This window comes from Podarcis raffonei, chromosome 17 (assembly GCF_027172205.1).
Source record: "Podarcis raffonei isolate rPodRaf1 chromosome 17, rPodRaf1.pri, whole genome shotgun sequence".
Taxonomy (NCBI): domain Eukaryota; kingdom Metazoa; phylum Chordata; class Lepidosauria; order Squamata; family Lacertidae; genus Podarcis; species Podarcis raffonei.
Genome location: NC_070618.1, coordinates 32,052,168 through 32,072,838, shown reverse-complemented (window position 1 = coordinate 32,072,838; position 20,671 = coordinate 32,052,168). Strand labels below are relative to the sequence as shown.

Here is a 20,671-nt window from a genome sequence, read left to right as displayed (position 1 = left end):
GACTACAACTCCCATCATCCCTGAGCTGTGGCCTTGCTAGCTAGGGGTGATGGGAGTTGTAGTCCAACAACATCTGGGGACCCACAGGTTGAGAAAGGCTGCTCTATAGCATCCTGACCAGACAGCATCCCCCAGAGATCTGCCTGGGTGCAGGGCTTGAAGGATCTCCATTTGCCACCAAGCCCAGTTCAAGGTTTTTGTTTGAGACTCTGCTACCTGTAGGAATGCCTTGCCCCGGACCAGCCCATGACTTGAGATCCACTGGAGAAGCACTGTTAGTCGTTCCAGCATTAAGTGACATCTGGGGGGGGGGTAACTGATCAGAGGGATTTGTCAGCAACAGCATCCTGGTTGCAGAATGTGCTCCTTCCAGATGTTATCATGTCATCAACACTGTATAGTTTTATGTCACAGCTGAAAACAGTGGGAAGTGAAACTCAAGAGCAGTCAAGTACTCTCAAGTTCCTAGAGTGGACATAAAAGGGGATGTCTGGACCAGCCAGTCGGAACTTCCTGTTTCTCCTGTCTGGGACAGACTTCCTCTGCATGTGACTAGAGGTGGGCATGACCTCACTTGCCCAGGTAACAAAAGAGCAGGACTGGTCAGCCATCTCTCTCTCTCTCTGATCACATTTGTCGAAGAAGCAACATCTGCTTAGCCTAAGATGCTCTCTTGGCTTGCAGCCAAGAGAGGACAAAGGAGCTGTCTCCTTATGGGATAGTTTCCAGGTGTATATTACTTTTCTAACTTAAGTCTGCCTTCTGGGATCCAATTGTGAAGAGAATATGTGAGTAAACTCTTTGTATACTTTTATAGAAGACTGCGTTGTGTCTATCATTTAAAGGTAAAGGTACCCCTGCCCGTACAGGCCAGTCGTGTCCGACTCTAGGGTTGTGCGCTCATCTCACTTAAGAGGCCGGGAGCCAGCGCTGTCCGGAGACACTTCCGGGTCACATGGCCAGCGTGACGAAGCTGCTCTGGCAAGCCAGCACCAGCGCAGCACACGGAAATGTCGTTTACCTTCCCGCTATAAAGCGGTACCTATTTATCTACTTGCACTTAGGGGTGCTTTCGAACTGCTAGGTGGGCAGGAGCTGGGACCGAAAGACGGGAGCTCACCCCGCCGCGGGGATTCGAACTGCCGACCATACGATCAGCAAGTCCTAGGCACTGAGGTTTTACCCACAGCGCCACCCGCATCTATCATTTATGAGGGACTAAATGGGGAATTACCAAAAGGAAAATGTATTTTAGAGGCTTTAGCGAGCCTGAGCAAATGCATCCGCTGTGTAAGTTTAAAAAGGGGAATGTTACTCTGCTAAATTGTTAACACAAGTTGGAAAGGATATAATCAAACAATATATCCTCTCCTGAATCTTTGAACATTCCCACAAAAAATTGTCATTTTTTAGACAAGCTTTTTAAGTTAGGGCATTATATTTTTGAATTAACAGGTGACTGGGAGGTTGTTACCCCAAAAAATTGTATTGTGAATTTAAATGTTGCGTCTATACTTTTGGTATCCCACAGACACAAGTCTGAAAATAGATAAAATGATGGCAAGATGATTGTTTTGAAAAAGCTGGTTTAAGATTGGGTTGGTCAGGATATCATTAACCAGCGACCTTCTTGCAATGTGGGTCACTGTCCTTCCTCCAAGGGAACCGTTGTCCAGACACTGACAAGAGATGGCATCTGAATTAAAGGAGGGCACTGGGATAGCGGCAGCGAGAATAGAATCAGACATTCAGCTTGCATGTTTAACAGAACAGGAGGGTAATATTAACTCTAAATGTGTGCAATGAAGACAGTCCCAGGAGAGCTTGGCTCAGTCCAACTGTTTGCATATCGGTCTGCAATTTCCCCTGCATATTAATTCATGATGCACTTAAGATGAGATCCAGTATGATGGACTGGCAAAAGGGTTTGACTGTGGGTGTAGGGAGAACTGGGTTCAAATACCTGCTCAGTGCTCTTAGGCCAATCCCTGTCTCCCGCGCTCACCCACTTCACCAAGATGGTGTGAGGGTACATGGGAAGAGGGAGGGAGATCTGCGCCTGCTTCCTTGAGCTCCTTACAGGAAGGGTGGGATTAAAATGTAACAATAGATTAGATTAATAAATTTGAGGTAGAGCACTGCAAATTCTCAACATACACAAGAGTAAAGATGGAAGGACATTTCGGTTCTGGTTCTCTCGGTTTTTCGTTTTTCCATAGTTCTGCTAATTTCTCCTAATTAACATATTTTACATGTAGTTTTGACACACGTTTGTGTCAAACATACAATGCTATTGTATGTTATTTTCAGTAATATCTTCATTTTTATGCACCCTTCCCCCTAATAAAAGGTTTTTTGTAAACATTGGTTGGTTAGAGAACTGAATTGCAAAATTCAGAGACGTGTGAATTTCAAAGGACAGCTGTGTTTTGGTTTGCATATTGTTCTAGAAAATGTGGATTTCATGGATTCAGCTTTAAATGAAATCCAAATTTAATTTCTCCTCTATCCCTACATGTGAGTGTCTTGCTCAGACTTTCTTTGCGTGTAGCGGCAGTTCTTGAAGAATTCATACATTAGAAATTCCTATACAAAGTGGCCTGACAAGAACCTTCTGGGCGAACGCAAAGCTTGAAATGTGTGCCTCCAAAGTTTGTGGTGTAGTGTTCAGCTAATAAAATGTACCAAAATGCATAATTTAGGGTTGTGTGTGTGTGTGTGTTTTCTCAGAAAATGCATTCCAAAATACTATTTAAGTTCACATTTAAATATGCATTTTTGTAAAGACTTTATTCATAATTGCAGGTTAATGCAGAAATGGAACGGTACTGACATGAATGAGCGCATGTCAAATTCATGCGCCCGAAATGGATGAATCTGCCCGACTTTGGTGGGTAGTCACAGCACACCTACATCTCAAGCACATATATCTGCATGTGTGCATTAGGCACAGTTGATCTACAAGCCGGAATGGTTATTGAATTCTAGTACAAAAGAAAATGACTGAACAATTCCACACCATTTTTCCGGAGGAGCTTCAAAGTTCTTTGCAAAGAGAGAGCTAGTGGCACCTTTGCTTCCTTGAGGCCCCTTGACTTTGATATCTGAAACCACGCTCCCTGGTGATCTTACCCCCAGAGGGAACATGTGGCCCCAAATCTCACAACAGCAGCAGGGGGGTTGTCACCCCTTCCACACCCATCCACCCACCACGTGCCCTGCTGGGCTCTTACCGTTACAGTGGGCACAGCAGTGACGAGAGAGTAGACGAGGACGGGAGGTGCTCGGCTTGTGTCTTCGGGGCCAGGGTAGGGCTTTGCGTAGGCACTGTCGTAGCAGAAGAAGCCTTGGAGGTGGACCGGAAAAGTGTTCGTGTATTCAAAGTGGTACGCCAGCACCACAGTGCCCGCCATAATCACCAGCTGGAAGTAGAACATGGCACATCAGGCAGGGAAGCGGCGCTGAGGACTGAATGGGAGACGGACGCAGCCAGGAGAGCCGGGTCCCTGGAGTAGCTGGAGCTTGGCAGCCCCCACCCCGCCCTCTGCCTGCTCCTCCGTGCAAGATTCCTCGTGTACTCCTTTTCACGCTTGGGTGCCTGCTGTAGCTGTGCATCACATCACGGCTGGCGGGAGAGGCACCGAGCCTGCCTGACTCAAAGTCAGGCAGACAGTTGCCTCCTTCTGATGCAACCCCTCCTTCTCCTTCTCCTGCCCCCCCCTCCTGAGCACCCAATAACTCCCCGGGCTCCGTTCCATATCCTGGCGATTTACTGCAGATGATCGCAGGGAGAGGGCTGGTGTCTGAGACCACGTGTAGGTGGCCGCATTTTCAGGGGCTTGGGAGCAGAAGGGCTGAGCTGTGATGGCCTGGGACTCGGGCTCAGACTCAGAACCGGAAGAGTCTCAGTCCGCACCGGATCCTCTGCCTCAGGCGGCATCTGAACCAGGTCTGGGGCCTGACCCTGAAGAATTCCAGTCTGCACAGGTTCCCCTACAACAAACACCAGCTGGGCCGAGTCAGGGGCCTGAGCCTGCCCTGGCTCCAGATGCGGGGATTACCTCGTTGCCCTCTGCTGGGCCATCACTTACAGCTGCTCCACTACCAGTTGGGTCAGGAGAGGCTGAGGCGGTCTCTGGATCTAGTAACCCACTGACATCTTCCGAGCTGCAGAGACTCAGGTCTGAGAGCAGGGGACCCCTGAGTACTCGCAGGAGGAGTGCTTGCCTTCAGGCGAGACAGGGAGGTGAGTCACTGGGGGATCAGGACTGGCCATTACCCCGACAGAGATAAAAGGCTGTCGGGCCCCACCCCAGGGTGTGGGAGCAACATTGCTGCTTGCTAGAACCTGCCTGAGACCCTGTGCCTGACCTAGCCTGTGACCTAGCCTTGTGACTTGCCTTGGCCCTGTTGGAGTGACTCCTCGCGGAATCCTTGGATTCGGAACCGGACCTGGACCGCGTTGCTCGGGTTAACTCCCGGGCCCAGCACAAGAGCTCTCATACACCTGCCCGTTTTATTTCCCATCCCTGCCTGCCTGCCACGGCCAGGCAACTTTTCAAACTGCACCCCATGTGTGTGGTGCATGCTAGGGAGCTCTATGCAAGGAAGGGGCAGCGGTGTCTCACTGCTGATACTGCCCCAGAGATGTATACCTCCTTGCCAGCCTCCCTCCCAGGGCTCCTCTAGGTTGCTTGGGGAGGTCTGGAGTGGGGAAGTCTATGTCTGCATGCCCCTCTTCAGACGTCCATACTCAATATCTCCCAGAGCTGCTCCTGGCTCCATGGGGTGGGTGGGTGTGGAAAGAGAGGCCCTTGAAAAATTAGCAAGGAACCATAGAATTGTTGACTTGGAAGGACCTCAAGGATTATCTAGGCCAACCCTCTGCAATATAAGAAACACCGCTAAAGAATCTGAGACAGATTGCCATCCAACACCTGCTTAAAAACCCCCAAGGAAGGAGACTTCACCACTTTCCAAGGGAGTCTATTCCACAGTCGAATGGCTCTTACCGTCAGAAAATTCCTCCTGATGTTTAGTCAGAATCTCCTTTTTTGTGATGTGAATCCATTGGTTTGGGTCCCAACCTCTGGGGCAGCAGAGAACAAGCTTGCTCCATCTTCCATGGAATAGCCCTTTAGATCAGGGGTAGGCAACCTAAGGCCCGGGGGCCGGAGTGGCCCAATCACCTTCTCAATCCGGCCCACGGACTGTCTGGGAATCACCATGTTTTTACATGAATAGAATGTGTCCTTTCATTTAAAAAGCATCTCTGGGTTATTTGTGGGGCATAGGAATTCGTTCATGTTTTTCCCCAAAAAATATAGTCTGGCCCCCCACAAGATCTGAGGGACAGTGGACCAGCCCACGGCTGAAAAAGGTTGCTGACCCCTGCTTTAGATATTTGAAGGTGGCTGTCGTCCCCCCTTGGTCTTCTCCAGGCTAAACATACCCAACTTCCTGAACCATTCATCATGAAGCAGATGCAGCATCAGTCTCTGCACCCCAGCAAAGCAACAGGACCCAGAAACTGAGGAAACAACTGTGTGCAATCACAGTCCCTGTTGATATTCTAAAGGCTGCTGCAGCAAAATTGCTTAGATTACACTGAGAAGCTGCTCCAGGACTGGCAAAATGCTCTGCGCTGGACATGAATAAAATACTTTTGAACGGCTTCAAAGGACTTGGAAGCACAGTTAATGCGAAACACAGTATGTTCAAGCACACTGCTGAACAATGATTCTTCAACATCAACTTTGTTGGACTGTTCATGTTGTGTGGATGCCTGATTATTGTCTTCCAAAGCAACTACTCTATTCAAAACTTAACAATGGAAAGCGTAATGCTGGTGGTCAACAAAAGAGGTTTGAAGACTCTCTCAAGGCAAACCTTAAAAAAAAAAAGGAGTATAAACACTGACAGTTGGGAAACACTGGCCTGTGAGCGTTCCAATTGGAGAACAATTTGGTAAAGGTGTCATGGGCTTTGAAGACGCTCAAACTCAGGACGAAAGAGAGAAACGTGCTGAGAGGAAGGCACGCTTGGCAAATCCTCACTGCGATCAACTCCTGCCCGGAAACCTACGTCCCCACTGTGGAAGGATGTGTGGATCCAGAATTGGCCTCCACAGTCACTTACAGACTCACTGTTAAAGCCGTGTTCATGGAAGACAATCTTACTCAGCTACGAGTGATCGCCAATGAAGAAGAAGCACCCCTTAACTACAGCATTGGGGTTGTCCTTGTGCAACTGCACCCTGGAGGCGTAACTAACCCATGCCGGCTACTCCTTTCTCAGTACCAGGGAAACAGTCACTTGTTCATTTGGCTAAATCCAGTGGCATCCTTACCTCTACAAACACAAAGCAGGGGATGATGGAGATGCTTCTCTTAAGCTCCTGCTTATCACCAGCCATGGCGACAGGGCCTGGATCTCTCCTCAAGGAAAGATGTAAACTACAGAAAGGAGATACGAAAGCAAGTTGGTCAAGTGGCTTCCAGACAAGCAAGAATATTGTTACGCGTGATTCCTATCTCTGAAAAGTGTGAGATTACCCAGGATTCATGGTTCTTTCAGAAATTAGGCACAGAAATTAGGTAAAGACTGTGGTGCCTTTACAATATATGGTTTTATTTACACAACCTGCATCTAGATGGAGGGATTGCAGAGCATTTGCAGCCTATGATGGACACGGGTGGCGCTGTGGTCTAAACCACTGAGCCCCTTGGGCTTGCAGATCAGAAGGTCGGTGGTTCAAATCCCTGTGATGGGGTGAGCACCCGTTGCTCTGTCCCGGCTCCTGCCAACCTAGCAGTTTGAAAGCACACCAGTGCAAGTAGATAAATAGGTACCACTGCGGAGGGGAGGTAAACGGCCTTTTCGTGCGCTCTGGCTTCCGTCACGGTGTCCTATTGCACTAGAAGTGGTTTAGTCATGCTGGCCACGTGACCTGGAAAGCTGTCTGTGGACAAACGCCGGCTCCCTCGGCCTGAAAGCGAGATGAGCGGTGCAACCCCATGGTCACCTTTGATTGGACTTAACTGCCCAGGGGTCCTGTAACTTTTTTTAAAATTGAGGGTCTGGCTTCCCCCATAAGGGCAACATTGGATTCACAAGAGAGCAGAAAGCTGTCCTCTGTGTCTCTTCATTCCAACCTGTCATCCCCAGCTGACTTGGAGTTCTGCCTCTCCTTCTTGCTCCTGACTGACTCCAAAGACCTGCCCCCAGCCTATGTCATTCAAAGTTGAAACCCTAAACTCAGCTGTTGCCTCTGCCCACTAGCACCCCACAAAGGAGGCCCCCTTACCTAGCAGTCTTGCCCTCTAATGGTTTCCTTGGTGAGTCATCACTGGCCTTTGTCCCTGGGTTAAACCACAGAGCCTAGGACTTGCCGATCAGAAGGTCGGCAGTTTGAATCCCTGCTACGGGGTGAGCTCCCATTGCTCAGTCCTTGTTCCTGCCAACCTAGCAGTTCGAAAGCACGTCAAAGTGCAAGTAGATAAATAGGTACCGCTCCGGCGGGAAGGTAAACGGCGTTTCCGTGTGCTGCTCTGTTGCGCCAGAAGCAGCTTAGTCATGCTGGCCACATGACCTGGAAACTGTACGCCAGCTCCCTCAGCCAATAAAGCGAGAAGAGCTCCGCAACCCCAGAGTCGGCCACGACTGGACCTAATGGTCAGGGGTCCCTTTACCTTTAAAGGCCCACCCTGTTAGCTCTGCTGAGCTGGCTTGGCTTCTCAGCCTAACTAAATCCAGGGGGTTTCCATGTTTAGTAAAGTTTAATCAAACTTCATTTCTAAGTTTTGCTAAATGCAGGAATTATGGAGAGGATCTGACACCCAGGCATCTAGGGGAATCTGCCCCCCCCCATCCATAACAATAGATTCTGATTTGGTCACACACACACGTTTTTCTCCAGTGCATAGTCATAATCTCAACCCTTGAAAGTCACCACTTCATGTTGCCCTGCTTTAAGGATAAGCATGCACCAATTTAAGTACGTTGTTATTGTTTCAGCTACTCAGGCTTTGCAAAGGAAGCTCAGATTTTGTCTAGCAGCTTGGGTTTCCCAAGGCTTATTTCAGCTACTCTGCGGAGGAGTCAAAGCTGTTTCCGTGCTTTGCTTTGGTTTCACAAGCTGAGCCCTTGGAAAGCTTTCCTTAACTGCTAAAAATAAATCTGACCTGAAAGTCTGGAGATCAGGCTTCAAACCAGGTGTTTCGAATTCCTACTGGGAGCGGCGATGGTATAGCACGTGCGCATGCAAAGTGTTTAATCCTTGACTCACTGCAACTTGTGCCCAAATGCTTTTTCGTGTGATCCTATCAGCAGATGATAAAGAGTTTGCTGCTCCAGCCAGCTCCCACCATGGAGTTCTCTGTAGCCCCACAAGTTATTGTTCGTGGTTCATATGGGGATTTCCCCTTACCTTATCACATTTGGACGTTTCCCATTCCACAGAAGTCATATCATAGATGAAGGAACTGGCTGTGACCTTGTATATATAGCTGAACTTTAACTCCCATCATCCCTGACCATTGGCCATGCTGACCGGGGCTGATGGGAGTTGGAGTCCAGCAACACCTGGAGAGCCTCAAGTTCATCATCCCTAAGCTACAGGACCAGGGTGGCATTTTGTTTGTAAGTTTGAAATAACTTCTCTTTTGAATAAGGGTGAAATTCATTGTGGAGCTCTTCAGTATAGCCCTAAGCTAAATCTCTCCAGCTCTTGACCCTTCCTGCTCCTTGATGGCATTTATTATTTTAGTTGCATTTTCATTTACAGGCTTCCCCTCCACTTATGCACAATGGACTCTCACACAACTGTGTTTACTAAGGTTACCAGATTGTTTTCAAAGAATCCGGGGACACTTTTTTTTTGGAAAAATCATTTTTTAAAATAATTAAGAAGTAATATCTTCTCTTCTGGGTCTCTTCTATCAGGCAGCCTTCCTCTGGGCCCCAGCCTGATCTTTTGGAGTGCTATCTGCCGTGGAGTAGGCTCGGGTCGGGCCTGGGCTCAGCCACGTGTCCTTGCCCTCCCGGTGCTGTCCTACCAGTGTGAGTGTAGAGCCAGTGTGTAGAGTGTAGAGCCAGTGTGGTGTAGTGGTTAAGAGTGGTGGACTTGTAATCTGGGGAACCGGGCTCGCGTCCCCGCTCCTCCGCATGCAGCTGCTGGGTGACCTTGGGCTGGTCACACTTCTCTGAAGTCTCTCAGCCCCACTCACCTCACAGAGTGTTTGTTGTGGGGGAGGAAGGGAAAGGAGATTGTTAGCCGCTTTGAGACTCCTTCAGGTAGTGATAAAGTGGGATATCAAATCCAAACTCCTCCTCCTCCTCCTACCTCTCTTCCTCAGCAGTGGGGGTGGCAGCAATGCAGCAAGGTTGGGGCTCCCCTCTTTTTTCTCCTTCCTCTTTCTCTCTCTTCCTTCTCCTTCTCCTTCTCCTTTCCTCCTTCTCCCTACACCAGCTCCAGGGTTTTTACTGGCCCTGGAGCGCTGCTGGGCAGTTGGCCAGGTGGCCAGGGGCTCTTGCTCCTGGCTCGATTTGGGTTATGGGGGGGGGTCGGCAGTTCCCCCAGTTGACGCGCCAGGCGTCCCCGGTTCCCTCTTGGCAGCGGCGGTCTCAGCAGCCCGGAGCCAGCCTGGTAGTGCAGTTGGCTCTGGCTGGCTTCAGGAGCTGCTCACTGCCATGGCACCCACCTCAAAGGAAGTCCCCATATGATGTGTCTTGTGCTGTTGAACCAATCACTCAACATTCATTCCCTACTAAGAAATCTACAACACTTAAAATATAAATCCGGGGACATTCAATGAAATCCGGGGACATTCCGGGGACGGATTTTGTCTGGGGACATATTTGTAAATCCGGGGACTGTTCCTGGGAGACGGGGACATCTGGTAACCATAGTGTTTACAAACAGTGCTGGGAAATAAATAAACAATTTAATTCAAACCCGGGAATGGTGGGAGAGAGGTTGAGAGTCCTTGTGGCTCACGAGGAGACCCTCCCCAGAGCCTAAAGAGGACGTCACGTGAGGGCAGAGGAAGCCCCAAATAGACTCAAGGCACAGCGGGGCTTTGTTTAGGCAGCTCAGCCTCCCCACCTAATAGCTGACATGCAGGAAAGTTCAGCAACAACTGCTTTCTTGTGCCTTCTTCAGCCTCCAGCTGGTCCCCAGAGCTTCAACTCTAGATATTTTAGTCTAGATTGGAGAGCGAGCTGGAGAGCAGGAAAAAAGCAGGTGTTCAGGTGCTTTTTAGTGAATGCTCCCCATTTTACATGATTTCAGTTATGGAGGCCAGAACACAACCCCTGCATAGGTGGGGGACGGCGATGCCTGTATATTGTGTCTTTCCTCCAAGTTTCTCAAGGCTACTTACATAATCCCTGCTTCCATTTTATCCTCACCACAACCAGTCCAGGTAGGATTACTCTGAGAAATAGTGACTGGCCCAGGGTGCTGCATGGTTGGGTGGGTATTTGAACCATGGTCTCCTAAGTCCTCATCTGATGCTCTAACCACTATACTGTACTATGCTACACTGGCTGTTAAATTGATGGTTTCACATACTCTGTAATGGAAAGGATGTTCCAGCATCTAGTTGAAAGAGGGCTATGGCACCTAAATGAATAAAATTAAAACAATAGCATCTTTCGTTTTAAAAATGAATAAATGATACCAGGGTGGTTTGTTAAAAAGAGGGAGGATAAAATGAAATCAGTGTTAAGACAAGAAAACAGGACAGAATGGTTAAAAACAGCAGGATGAAAACTAGCCTTTTCTTTTTTCAAACCTCTCTCAGTTTGTATTACTCACACCTAAATATATGTCAGTTTCACTTCTCCTCCTTTCTCCAGTCTTAAATTCCGTTCTCCAAATTTTGCAAACAATTTGTGTGTTTTTTTAAAAAAGAATCCTCATTAAAATTCATCAACATTTGATGAATTTCTAATAAATATGTAATTTTGACTACTGTAACACATTTCGGCAAGCAATTTCCGCATATGTAATGCATTTTTGTGCGCTATTTTCATGTTTATGCACGCTTTCCCCGAATATATTCATTTTTGTAAATACTGTCTTGTTGCCGAACTGCATAGTAATATTCGGCTATGTGCGAATTTCAAAGGATACCTGCATTCTGGTTCACAAAGTGCAAATTTGACAAATTTGGCTTTAAATGGGTCCTGAGTAGAACTTCTTCACCAACCCCACTTGCACCACCCAAAATTATATTCTGCGATATTTAACACACCTAAGAATGCAATCCACACTTTCCTGCGAGTAGGTACTATTGAATAGTGAGATTTTATGTGAGTCAGACATGCACAGAGTCACTCTGTACATCTTGACATATAAAAAATGAAAAGTCACTTTGCTACTTCATCACATAGCCTGTATTTGAGTCTTCTGAGAGGCTGAAGAAGGGGTCAAGTTCTTCAAGTAGATGAACCTAGTGGGATGGTTCTAATGTGTTGAAGGGATCAAGGGAATAGAGTTTGTGTTCAGCAGGCTCAGAAATCCACCCCAGGAATCCAGCCTGCCCATTTTCCTGTTCCCACAGGAAAATGGACACATCTGTCAACAGAGGTGCACAAAACTGCATCTGACAGAGAATTTGAACGCCTCATAAAGAAATCCAAGTTTCCGGTTCAAAGGGAGCTCCTTCCTAGCTCTCATAGTTGCTACATTGCATTTGAATTTGTGTCAATAGTATCTGGGGAGAAAAACTGTAGTTCAATGTAGTACATAAGCATAGCGAACTGGGGTGTGTGGGCATCTGCGCAAACTTATATGCAGAGCCATCCCAAGACGTTTTGCTGCCTGAAGGACATTACAGTCGTACCTTTGCTTACCTAGAACCTCTGGATAAGTAATCTTTGGGATGCGAACGAAGCAAACCCGGAAGTATTTTTCCGGGTTTCACCACATGCAGGTGCACAGAAGTGCTCTATGTGCCGTGCACATGCGCAGCAGAGGTCCTCTAGTTGTGAATTCCTTGGGATGCGGCCGGACCTCTGGAATGGATCCTGTTCGCAACCGGAGGTAGCAATGTATGGTGTTCCTGTCAGAAGTGGACTGGACTGGTAGTTGACCTGAGGGCAGCAAACTAGGTATAGGGCAAAAGGGACGGAGGTGGCGCTGTGGTCTAAACCACTGAGCCTCTTGGGCTTGCTGATCAAGGTCAGCGGTTTGAATCCCCGCGACAGAGTGAGCTCCCGTTGATCTGTCCCAGCTCCTGCCAACCTAGCAGCTTGAAAGCATGCCAGTGCAAGTAGATAAATAGATACTGCTGCAGTGGGAAGGTAAATGGCGTTTCCGTGCGCTCTGGTTTCCGTCACGGTGTCCTGTTGCACCAGAAGCGGTTTAGTCATGCTGGCGGCATGACCCGGAAAGCTGTCTGTGGACAAACGCCGGCTCCCTTGGCCTGAAAGCGAGATGAGCGCCACAACCGCATAGTTGCCTTTGACTGGACTTAACCATCCAGGGGTCCTTTACCTTTTTTCTTTTTTACCTTTTTTTAAGATACAGGGCGCAGGCCCAAACAGTTCTGGTAGCACCTGTATCTCCTAGCATGCACTGCCTGAGGTAACCTCACTTTACTTAAAGGTAGGGCCGGTGCTCCCAAGTGTGTGTGTGTGTGTGTGTGTGTTTTTATGTACACCCACACCCACACACTGTACTATACAGTCATACCTCGAGTTAAAGTCACTTCAGGTTGAGTGTTTTCAGGTTGCACTCCACAGCGACCTGGAAGTAATGGAACACGTTGCTCCTGGGTTTCGCCGCTCGCGCATGCGCAGACACTCAAAATGACGTCACATGCATGTGCAGAAGTGGCGAATCGCGACCTGCGCATGTGCAGACGCAGGTTGCACTCTACTCAGGATGCGAACGGGGCTCCAGAATGGATCCAGAATGGATCCCGTTCACATCCAGAGGTACCACTGTACACACAGATGGGCCAAGTCAATTGGCAGCTGCAACTTCCATGTCCTTTAGGCTGGCATCCTATGCATGCTTACCAGGGAGCAAGAACTCAGCAGCCCTCATAACCAGGCTGATGATGAAGCTGCACCTTTCCTTCAGGGCCTGGATTTTTATTTTAATGGTTTAATGAAAGTTTCTGCCTCACTATAACGTTATAGAACCACTGATCAGCTCATGCCAGAAGATCGATTAAAACAATAAACCCCTCGATCTCACATTTGAGGGGAAAGGGAGGAGCAAACCATGAGTAGAATTGTTATGTTTTTGATCAATTTCTAGAGGACTTAACATGGTTTTATTTCAACAAATGTTAATTTTCAGCAGTTTATTTTGGTCTCTGTGTTTTAGCATACAGCAAGAGGTAAGCGGTATATAGATTAGGCTGGTTTCTAGGACTTGGGAGCTGGGTCCAATTGTCCCCGTGTTCCCACCCGGCTGGGCCCTGCAATTGCCTCCCTGCTTCCCTCTCCCTGTTCCTCTATTGCTCCCCTCTTACTTCCTGGCCTCCGCCTCCATGTTTCTCTCCGGCAACAGAATCTGAAAACTCAAAACGCCCTGTTCAGGATAAAGGAGGCACAACTCTAGACGAGGCAAGTGTTTTTTTAGTATACTGCAGTGATTAGCAAGGGACACGGGTGGCGCTGTGGGTTAAACCACAGAGCCTAGGACTTGCTGATCCGAAGGTTGGCGGTTCGAATCCCCGCAACGGGGTGAGCTCCCATTCCTCGGTCCCAGCTCCTGCCAACCTAGCAGTTCGAAAGCACCTCAAAGTGCAAGTAGATAAATAGGTACCGCTCCAGTGAGAAGGTAAATGGTGTTTCCGTGCGCTGCTCTGGTTCTCCAGAAGCGGCTTAGTCATGCTGGCCACGTGACCGGCTCCCTCGGCCAATAAAGCAAGATGAGCGCCGCAACCCCAGTCGGTCATGACTGGACCTAATGGTCAGGGGTCCCTTTACCTTTACCTAGTGATTAGCAGACCTCATTCTGAGCAAAGAATCAGGTTTCTTTATAGTGCAGGATTTGGTTCAGGGAGATTTGCAGTAGAGGATCGCCCCTATTCTAAATAGTAAGACTCAGAGATGTACATGAGAACACCCTCAAGTGTTCTATTACGGGCTTCAATCAATCCCAACTGTCAATCATGATAAATGCACATGGGACACAAGCTCTTTCTCTAGGTCTCTCCCATTATGAAGCAAAGGTTCTGGCTTCAGCTGCCCTCCTTCCTTTCTTTTTGCACGACCACCGCACCACCAACGCCCCACCTAAAAGAACTGGAGATGACCCACCCCCAGAGCAGCAGAACCACGTCGCTCCCAAGAGATGCCAGCTCAGTGCCACCTGTCCCAACTTTGCTAGCGGTAGGGCCGGGGTCATGAGAACCCAGCTGCAAAGATGGTCCGCTGTCTGCCCCCCTCCTCCTCAGTCCAGCATCCCATTGCCGACAGCAACTCGCCAGCCCATGAGCCAAGATTAAGACGTGAAGTCTGCCGCTCCGTCTTCCTGATTCTGCCTACTGCTGGGCTGCAAAGAGCGAGCGCCAGCAAATCTGCACCCGTGTCTGTGCGTGTATACACACACAGTGACAGACACACCAACAAACACACACACACATATCTCTGCACCACCATCAGAATGTGTAACTTAGCAACGTGGCCTTTAAAACAGAAATGCAGACATATATATATATGGATAACTGTATGGATAACTGGGGGGTTGGGGTGGGGGGAGAGGGGAGAAGGAAACAGAAAGAGGCAATTGATGCTTCGAAAACGGAGAGCCCATTTGACACAGGATGAAGTGAGACTCTGCCCCCCCGCCATCACATCAGCCCCACAGCCCAGCCACTGCATCTCTCACCTTCTGTATGTCAGTGAGTGTTGTGTATTTTTTAGGCAGCAGCCATGGCTTCCTCGGCCCACATCCAATCTCTTCTCCTCCTCGCTCTCTTCCTCCTCTCCTAAGCAATTTCAACAGTCTGCAGGATGCAGCGGGGAATCCATGCTGATCATGCCAATATCCCAATTAGAAGCTGGACCGCTGGATTAAAACGTTGTTTCGTGTTAGCAGCTGGAGCCCTTCCAGGGAGAGGAGAGGAGAGAGAGGGGGGAGCGACACACATATACACATGCATGCACGCGCGCACACACACACACAGGGAGGAGAGAGGGGAGAGGAGAGAGGATATTTCAAGGGGGAGAATTCATTGAAATGCTGCCTGTGTCCGCTCTGGGTCAGAAGGGCAAGAGGCGCAACCTAGACGGCTTCGCTGAAATCCATTCGATTCCCCGTGTCTGCGACCAGCCTGTACTTGCAATTGTGTTGGCCTCTTTCACTCTGCTGTTGAAAAGTAACTCCCAATAGCTACGGGTTGCCCTCTTCTCTTGTCCTAAATGGTCGAGCCCTGCTTGGGAATTTCTTCCTATTTTACAGACAGGAAAGTTAAGGCACCAGCTGACCGAGCCTGGCTTACTTACCAGGCGTGTACCAAGAGCAAGTGCTGAATCCTCAGGTTGTCAAGCTAGGACATTTGTTTCAAACTGAACAGGAAACTCCAAGGTTTAATTACTCCAGAGTGAAAAGCGTAATTCAGCCAGGCACTGCGAATTAAGTTGGTATGAAAAGCACCTTCATCTTTTGAACTCTCGACAACAAGGGTGAAATATTTTTAATAGGGCTAGCTGATCAGAAGGTTGGTGGTTCAAATCCCCATGACGGGGTGAGCTCACGTTATTAGGTCCCTGCTCCTGCCAACTAACAGTTCGAAAGCACGTCAAAGTGCAAGTAGATAAATAGGTACAGCTCTGGCGGGAAGGTAAATGGCGTTTCCGTGCGCTGCTCTGGTTCGCCAGAACGGCTTAGTCATGCTGGCCACATGACCCAGAAAAACTGCCTGCTCCCTTGTCAGCTCCCTTGGCCAGTAAAGCGAGATGAGCACCGCAACCCCAGAGTTGGCTACGACTGGACCTAATGGTCAGGGGTCCCTTTACCTTTACCTCATTTTAGAGCTTTAGCAAAAAAAAAAAAAAAAATCATGCCTCAGAAGCAGGAATCACCCTCTGAATACAGCATTCCCAAGGATGGGGCCAGCTGGACTCTGTCTTAGGGAACATGGTTAGGGATCCAATTCTCTTGACTCCGATCTGGGAAAGTATTTGAGGAACCCAGTTATGGAGAGGTTGCCAGAGGGATCAGCACTGTTTCCTTGGGGATCAGAAAGGCCCATTGGTGGAAGAAAATAACTACTCTGACCAGAGAAGAATGGCAAACCAAGTTGATGGACTATGCCAAAATGGCACAATTAACTGGAAGCTCAGAAATCAAGAAGACAAGAACTTTAAGAAAGAATGGGAAAAGTTTATAATGTATTTACAAGACCACTGTAAACAGGTTAAAACGTTAGCAGGATTTTAACGGCGCTTATAAAGTAATGGAAAGTATGGATAATTTAGAAGGATTAAAAATTTGGATAAGTACTGATATGCAGTTGTAAAAAAATACTGTGAGGACCCATGGAAGGGAGGGGGGAAGTCAGGGGATTCAGAGCAATCTCAACATTTGGATTTGGAATTGCTTTTTGTTGTATGTATATACAGTGGACGCTCGGGTTGCGAACGTGATGCGTGTGGGATGCACGTTCGCAACCTGCAGCATTCGCAACCCGTGTCTGCATGTCTGCGCACGCACGGGTTGCGATTTGGCGCTTCTGCGCATGCGCAACCGCCGGAATCCGGAAGTAACCCGTTCCTGCACATCCGGGTTTCTGCGGTCCATAACCCGAAAAAATGCAACCTGAAGCGGCTGTAACCCAAGGTATGACTGTACTTTTAAAAATTAAAGTGTGTGTAGATAGATAGATAGATAGATAGATAGATAGATAGATAGATAGACAGACAGACAGACAGACAGACAGACAGACAGATAGCTAGATAGAAGGGCCCCTTGGCATCCCTACTACCACTGGGGGAACCTGCCTGGTTGTGCTGCACATTGACACACACACACACACACATCCAGGACAGATCCCTGATTGACGTCACCAGCAGGGTTTTGAAATGGGAGGCAGGTTGGTGTGTGGCTCCAATGCATGTTGACCAGTCACCACCTCTGACACATTAGTAGCCCCTTTGCTGCATTTCAAGTCACATTTTTAGGTTGCTCTACACAGCAGAGAGGTGGGAGGGGGAGTCTTTACCTGATGTGCATTACTTAATTTGTTTCCCCCCCCCAAAAAAAAACTACTCCTCTGCAAGGAAGACGCCATCTGTGCGCAAGCTTTTCTCATGGCTCGGCGGCTGTGCCTTGCCAAAATCCGATCCTACCCGCTGAATCGGACCTTGTCAGATGAGCAGAGCATCCAAAGTGAGGTTTTACTTCAACGGAGTTTTGGTTCAGTGGGTGAGAGGGGACTTTGACAAAAACACAGCTGCAGAACAATGAGAAAAGCTCTCAGGCCCGGGGGGAATTAATTGGTACACGATGCGATCAAAATGTGGGTCAAGCAAAAAGTGTGGATGAGCTCATATGAAGTGGAAAGGCAAGATAAGGATAATAGCAGAAATCTTTTTGTAATCCAGCTTCTTAGAAACAACCTGACTCATCGTGACTCAAAAAGGTGAGGGGAAAATCCTTTGTAGGGTGGGGTCCAGGGGCAGAAGCCATCAAGAGAGATACAGTGGTACCTCGGATTACATACGCTTCAGGTTACACACTCCGCTAACCCAGAAATAGTGCTTCAGGTTAAGAACTTTGCTTCAGGATAAGAACAAAAATCGGGCTCTGGCGGCACGGCGGCAGCAGGAGGCCCCATTAGCTAAAGTGGTGCTTCAGGTTAAGAACAGTTTCAGGTTAAGAACAGGCCTCCAGAACGAATTAAGTTCTTAACCCGAGGTACCACTGTACTCAACATCAGAATAGATCCCAAGGCTGCTAAATTTTAAGCACAATCAAGAGAGGCTGAGAGGACAAAAGTGTGAAAAAATAACCAAAGGGAAGAAGAATCAGACCACGCTTTAAGTAGAGCAGAAAATCCCTCTTTGAAGCAGAAATAATGACGTAAAGGTTAAAAAAATATGTTCCAAGGATATTTGGGGAAGGTAGATTCCACCCTACAGCTCATCAGTGGTTTGGGATGTGGATTCCCCTATGATGGATAGCATATTATGGGGTACTCAGAAGGCCTGGAGAGAACTTGGGGGATTGCAAAGTTTGCCCCAATGAGCATTCCCAAGTATCGCAGCAAAGCAGAGCCGATTGACTGCAGGCTGGAGACAGGAAAAGCTTTTGACACTGCTAAGTCCAAGGGGGAAAGCAAAATGGCCCGTTTAGAATACCCTTCTGGGAAATCTGAAAATAGAATGGAATGAAAAAAGCAGCAACACCTTCAAAAGAACCCAGCAGAGTTTCCCACAGGCTTCTAGTTGGCCACTAGTTGTTGTACAGTGGTACCTCAGGTTGCAGACACTTCAGGTTATAGACGCTTCAGGTTACAGACTCCGCTAACACAGAAATAGTACCTCGGGTTAAACTTTGCTTCAGGATGAGAACAGAAATCGTGCGGCGGCAGCGGGAGGCCCCATTAGCTAAAGTGGTACCTCAGGTTAAGAACAGTTTCAGGTTAAGAACAGACCTCCGGAACGAATTAAGTTCTTAACCAGAGGTACCACTGTACAGGCAACAACTGATTTAGACGTGCCTGAATGATGCACAATCATGCAAACACACACACAGAGCACCTAACCTGGAAGTAGCCCCCAAATGTCATAAAGACGTCACACAAAAAAAGGGCAGGGTGCACTTGTGCGTGCTATGCCACATGGGGGTCTGGAACATAACCCCCACACAAAACAAGGATTGTCTGCACTAGATGGGCCACTGGCCTGATTCCAGAATGCTCTGCTTATGTTGTTAAGGAAAGCATTTGCTTTGAGTGCAGAAGTACCAGGTTCCATCCTTCTTCTTCTTCTTCTTCTTCTTCTTCTTCTTCTTCTTCTTCTTCTTCTTTGAGTCTATATACTGCCCTATAGGGACGCGGGTGGCGCTGTGGGTTAAACCACAGAGCCTAGGACTTGCCGGTCAGAAGGTCGGCGGTTCAAATCTCTGCGACGGGGTGAGCTCCCGTTGCTCGGTCCCTGCTCCTGCCAACCTAGCAGTTCGAAAGCACGTCAAAGTGCAAGTAGATAAATAGGTACCGCTCTGGAGGGAAGGTAAACGGCGTTTCCGTGCACTGCTCTGGTTCGCCAGAAGTGGCTTAGTCGTGATGGCCACATGACCTGGAAGCTGTACGCCGGCTCCCTCGGCCAATAAAGTGAGATGAGTGCTGCAACCCCAGAGTCGGCCACGACTGGACCTAATGGTCAAGGGTCCCTTTCCCTTACTGCCCTATACCCGGAGGACTCAGGGCGGTTCACAGAAAAGATCACAACATATATAATCAGAATAAAAACAACAACCCAATAATGCACACACCCACACCCCAAAAAGAGCCACATTCTAAAAGGGTGTTGCATGTCAATAAGATCAACCAAAGGCCTGGTTAAAAAGGAACGTATTTGCCTGGCACCTAAAGGTGTGTAATGAAGGTGCCAGGCGAACTTCCCTGGGGAACGCATGCCACAGATGGGGAGCCACTGCAGAGAAGGCCCTGTTCTTGTGTTGCTACCTTATGCACCTCTAGAGGAGGGTTATCTCCACGTAGGGCTAGGAGAGACTCCTGCCTGACCCCCCCCCCCCGAGAGCTGCTGCCTGTCAGTGCAAACAATACTGAACTAAATGAGCCACTGGTGTGACTCAGTATCAGGAAGCTTCCTATGTTCCTCAGCCAATTTGCATAGTCCTATTTCCCGGAGTAAACAAGAGGAGCAACCCACGCAAGGACGCCTTGGTGCATTGAAAGGCAGTTCCTTAACTCAGATCCTGCCTTTCTGCTGTTCAGACCACCACAGAAAGCTAAAAATAGTAAGCTGGTTCAAGCTCATTTTCAATGCAAAGGCACTTAAGGAAAACAAGATAACTTGACTAGCGAATAGCCTTCTTCTCTTGCTGTAGCCTCGGCTCCAATGCTGGACCGTTAAGCCATAATAATAATAATAATAATAAATTTTATTTATACCCTTCCCTCCCCAGCCAGAGCCGGGCTCAGGGCAGCTAACACCAGTAAAATTACAGTAAAAACATAATGGTGGGGAACCAATTTAAAATACACGTTAAAATGCAATTTAAAATGCAGCCTCATTTTAAAAGTAGCCCATAGATCAAAACCATAAGGGGAGGGAAACATAAGGGTCAGACTAACTAAAGGCCAGGCGGAACAGCTCTATCTTGCAGGCCCTGCGGAAAGATGTCAAGTCCCACAGGGCCCTAGTCTCTTGTGAGTGTTCCACCAAGTCAGGGCCAGTACTGAAAAGGCCCTGGCCCTAGTTGAGACCAATCTAACCACCTTGCGACGTGGGACCTCCAAAATGTTGTCATTTGTGGACCTTAAAATCAATTCAGAATCAAATTAATGGCAACCATTGGGCTAGAGTTCTATGAAGATTACAGAAGGAGAGAGGGGGTCAGACTGTGCCTTAGCCCAAAGGCCTGGTGGAATAGCTCTGTCTTGCAGGCCCTGTGGAAAGATGTCAAGTCCCGCAGGGCCCTAGTCTCTTGTGACAGAGCGTTCCACCCAGATCGGGG

The 20,671-nt window shown here is 48.3% G+C and overlaps 1 protein-coding gene across 5 annotated transcripts in view; it reads right to left on the bottom strand.

Annotated features, from left to right (window-relative positions):
• PLPPR2 (phospholipid phosphatase related 2) overlaps nucleotides 1-15,500 on the bottom strand; it is a 43,346-nt gene extending 27,846 nt beyond the window's left edge. For 2 of the 5 annotated variants that reach the window (XM_053370938.1, XM_053370939.1), the window contains exons 1-3: nucleotides 14,855-15,495; nucleotides 6,350-6,455; nucleotides 3,234-3,422 (exon numbers count right to left, since the gene is read on the bottom strand). In XM_053370938.1, the coding sequence (XP_053226913.1) occupies nucleotides 3,234-3,422; nucleotides 6,350-6,415 (255 nt within the window). In that variant the 5' untranslated portion in view covers nucleotides 6,416-6,455; nucleotides 14,855-15,495. Of the gene's footprint in view, nucleotides 1-3,233; nucleotides 3,453-6,349; nucleotides 6,456-14,854 lie in introns of those variants that run through there. The other 3 variants (XM_053370942.1, XM_053370941.1, XM_053370940.1) reach the window with 3 other exon arrangements.
• Nucleotides 15,501-20,671: the final 5,171 nt, after the last annotated feature.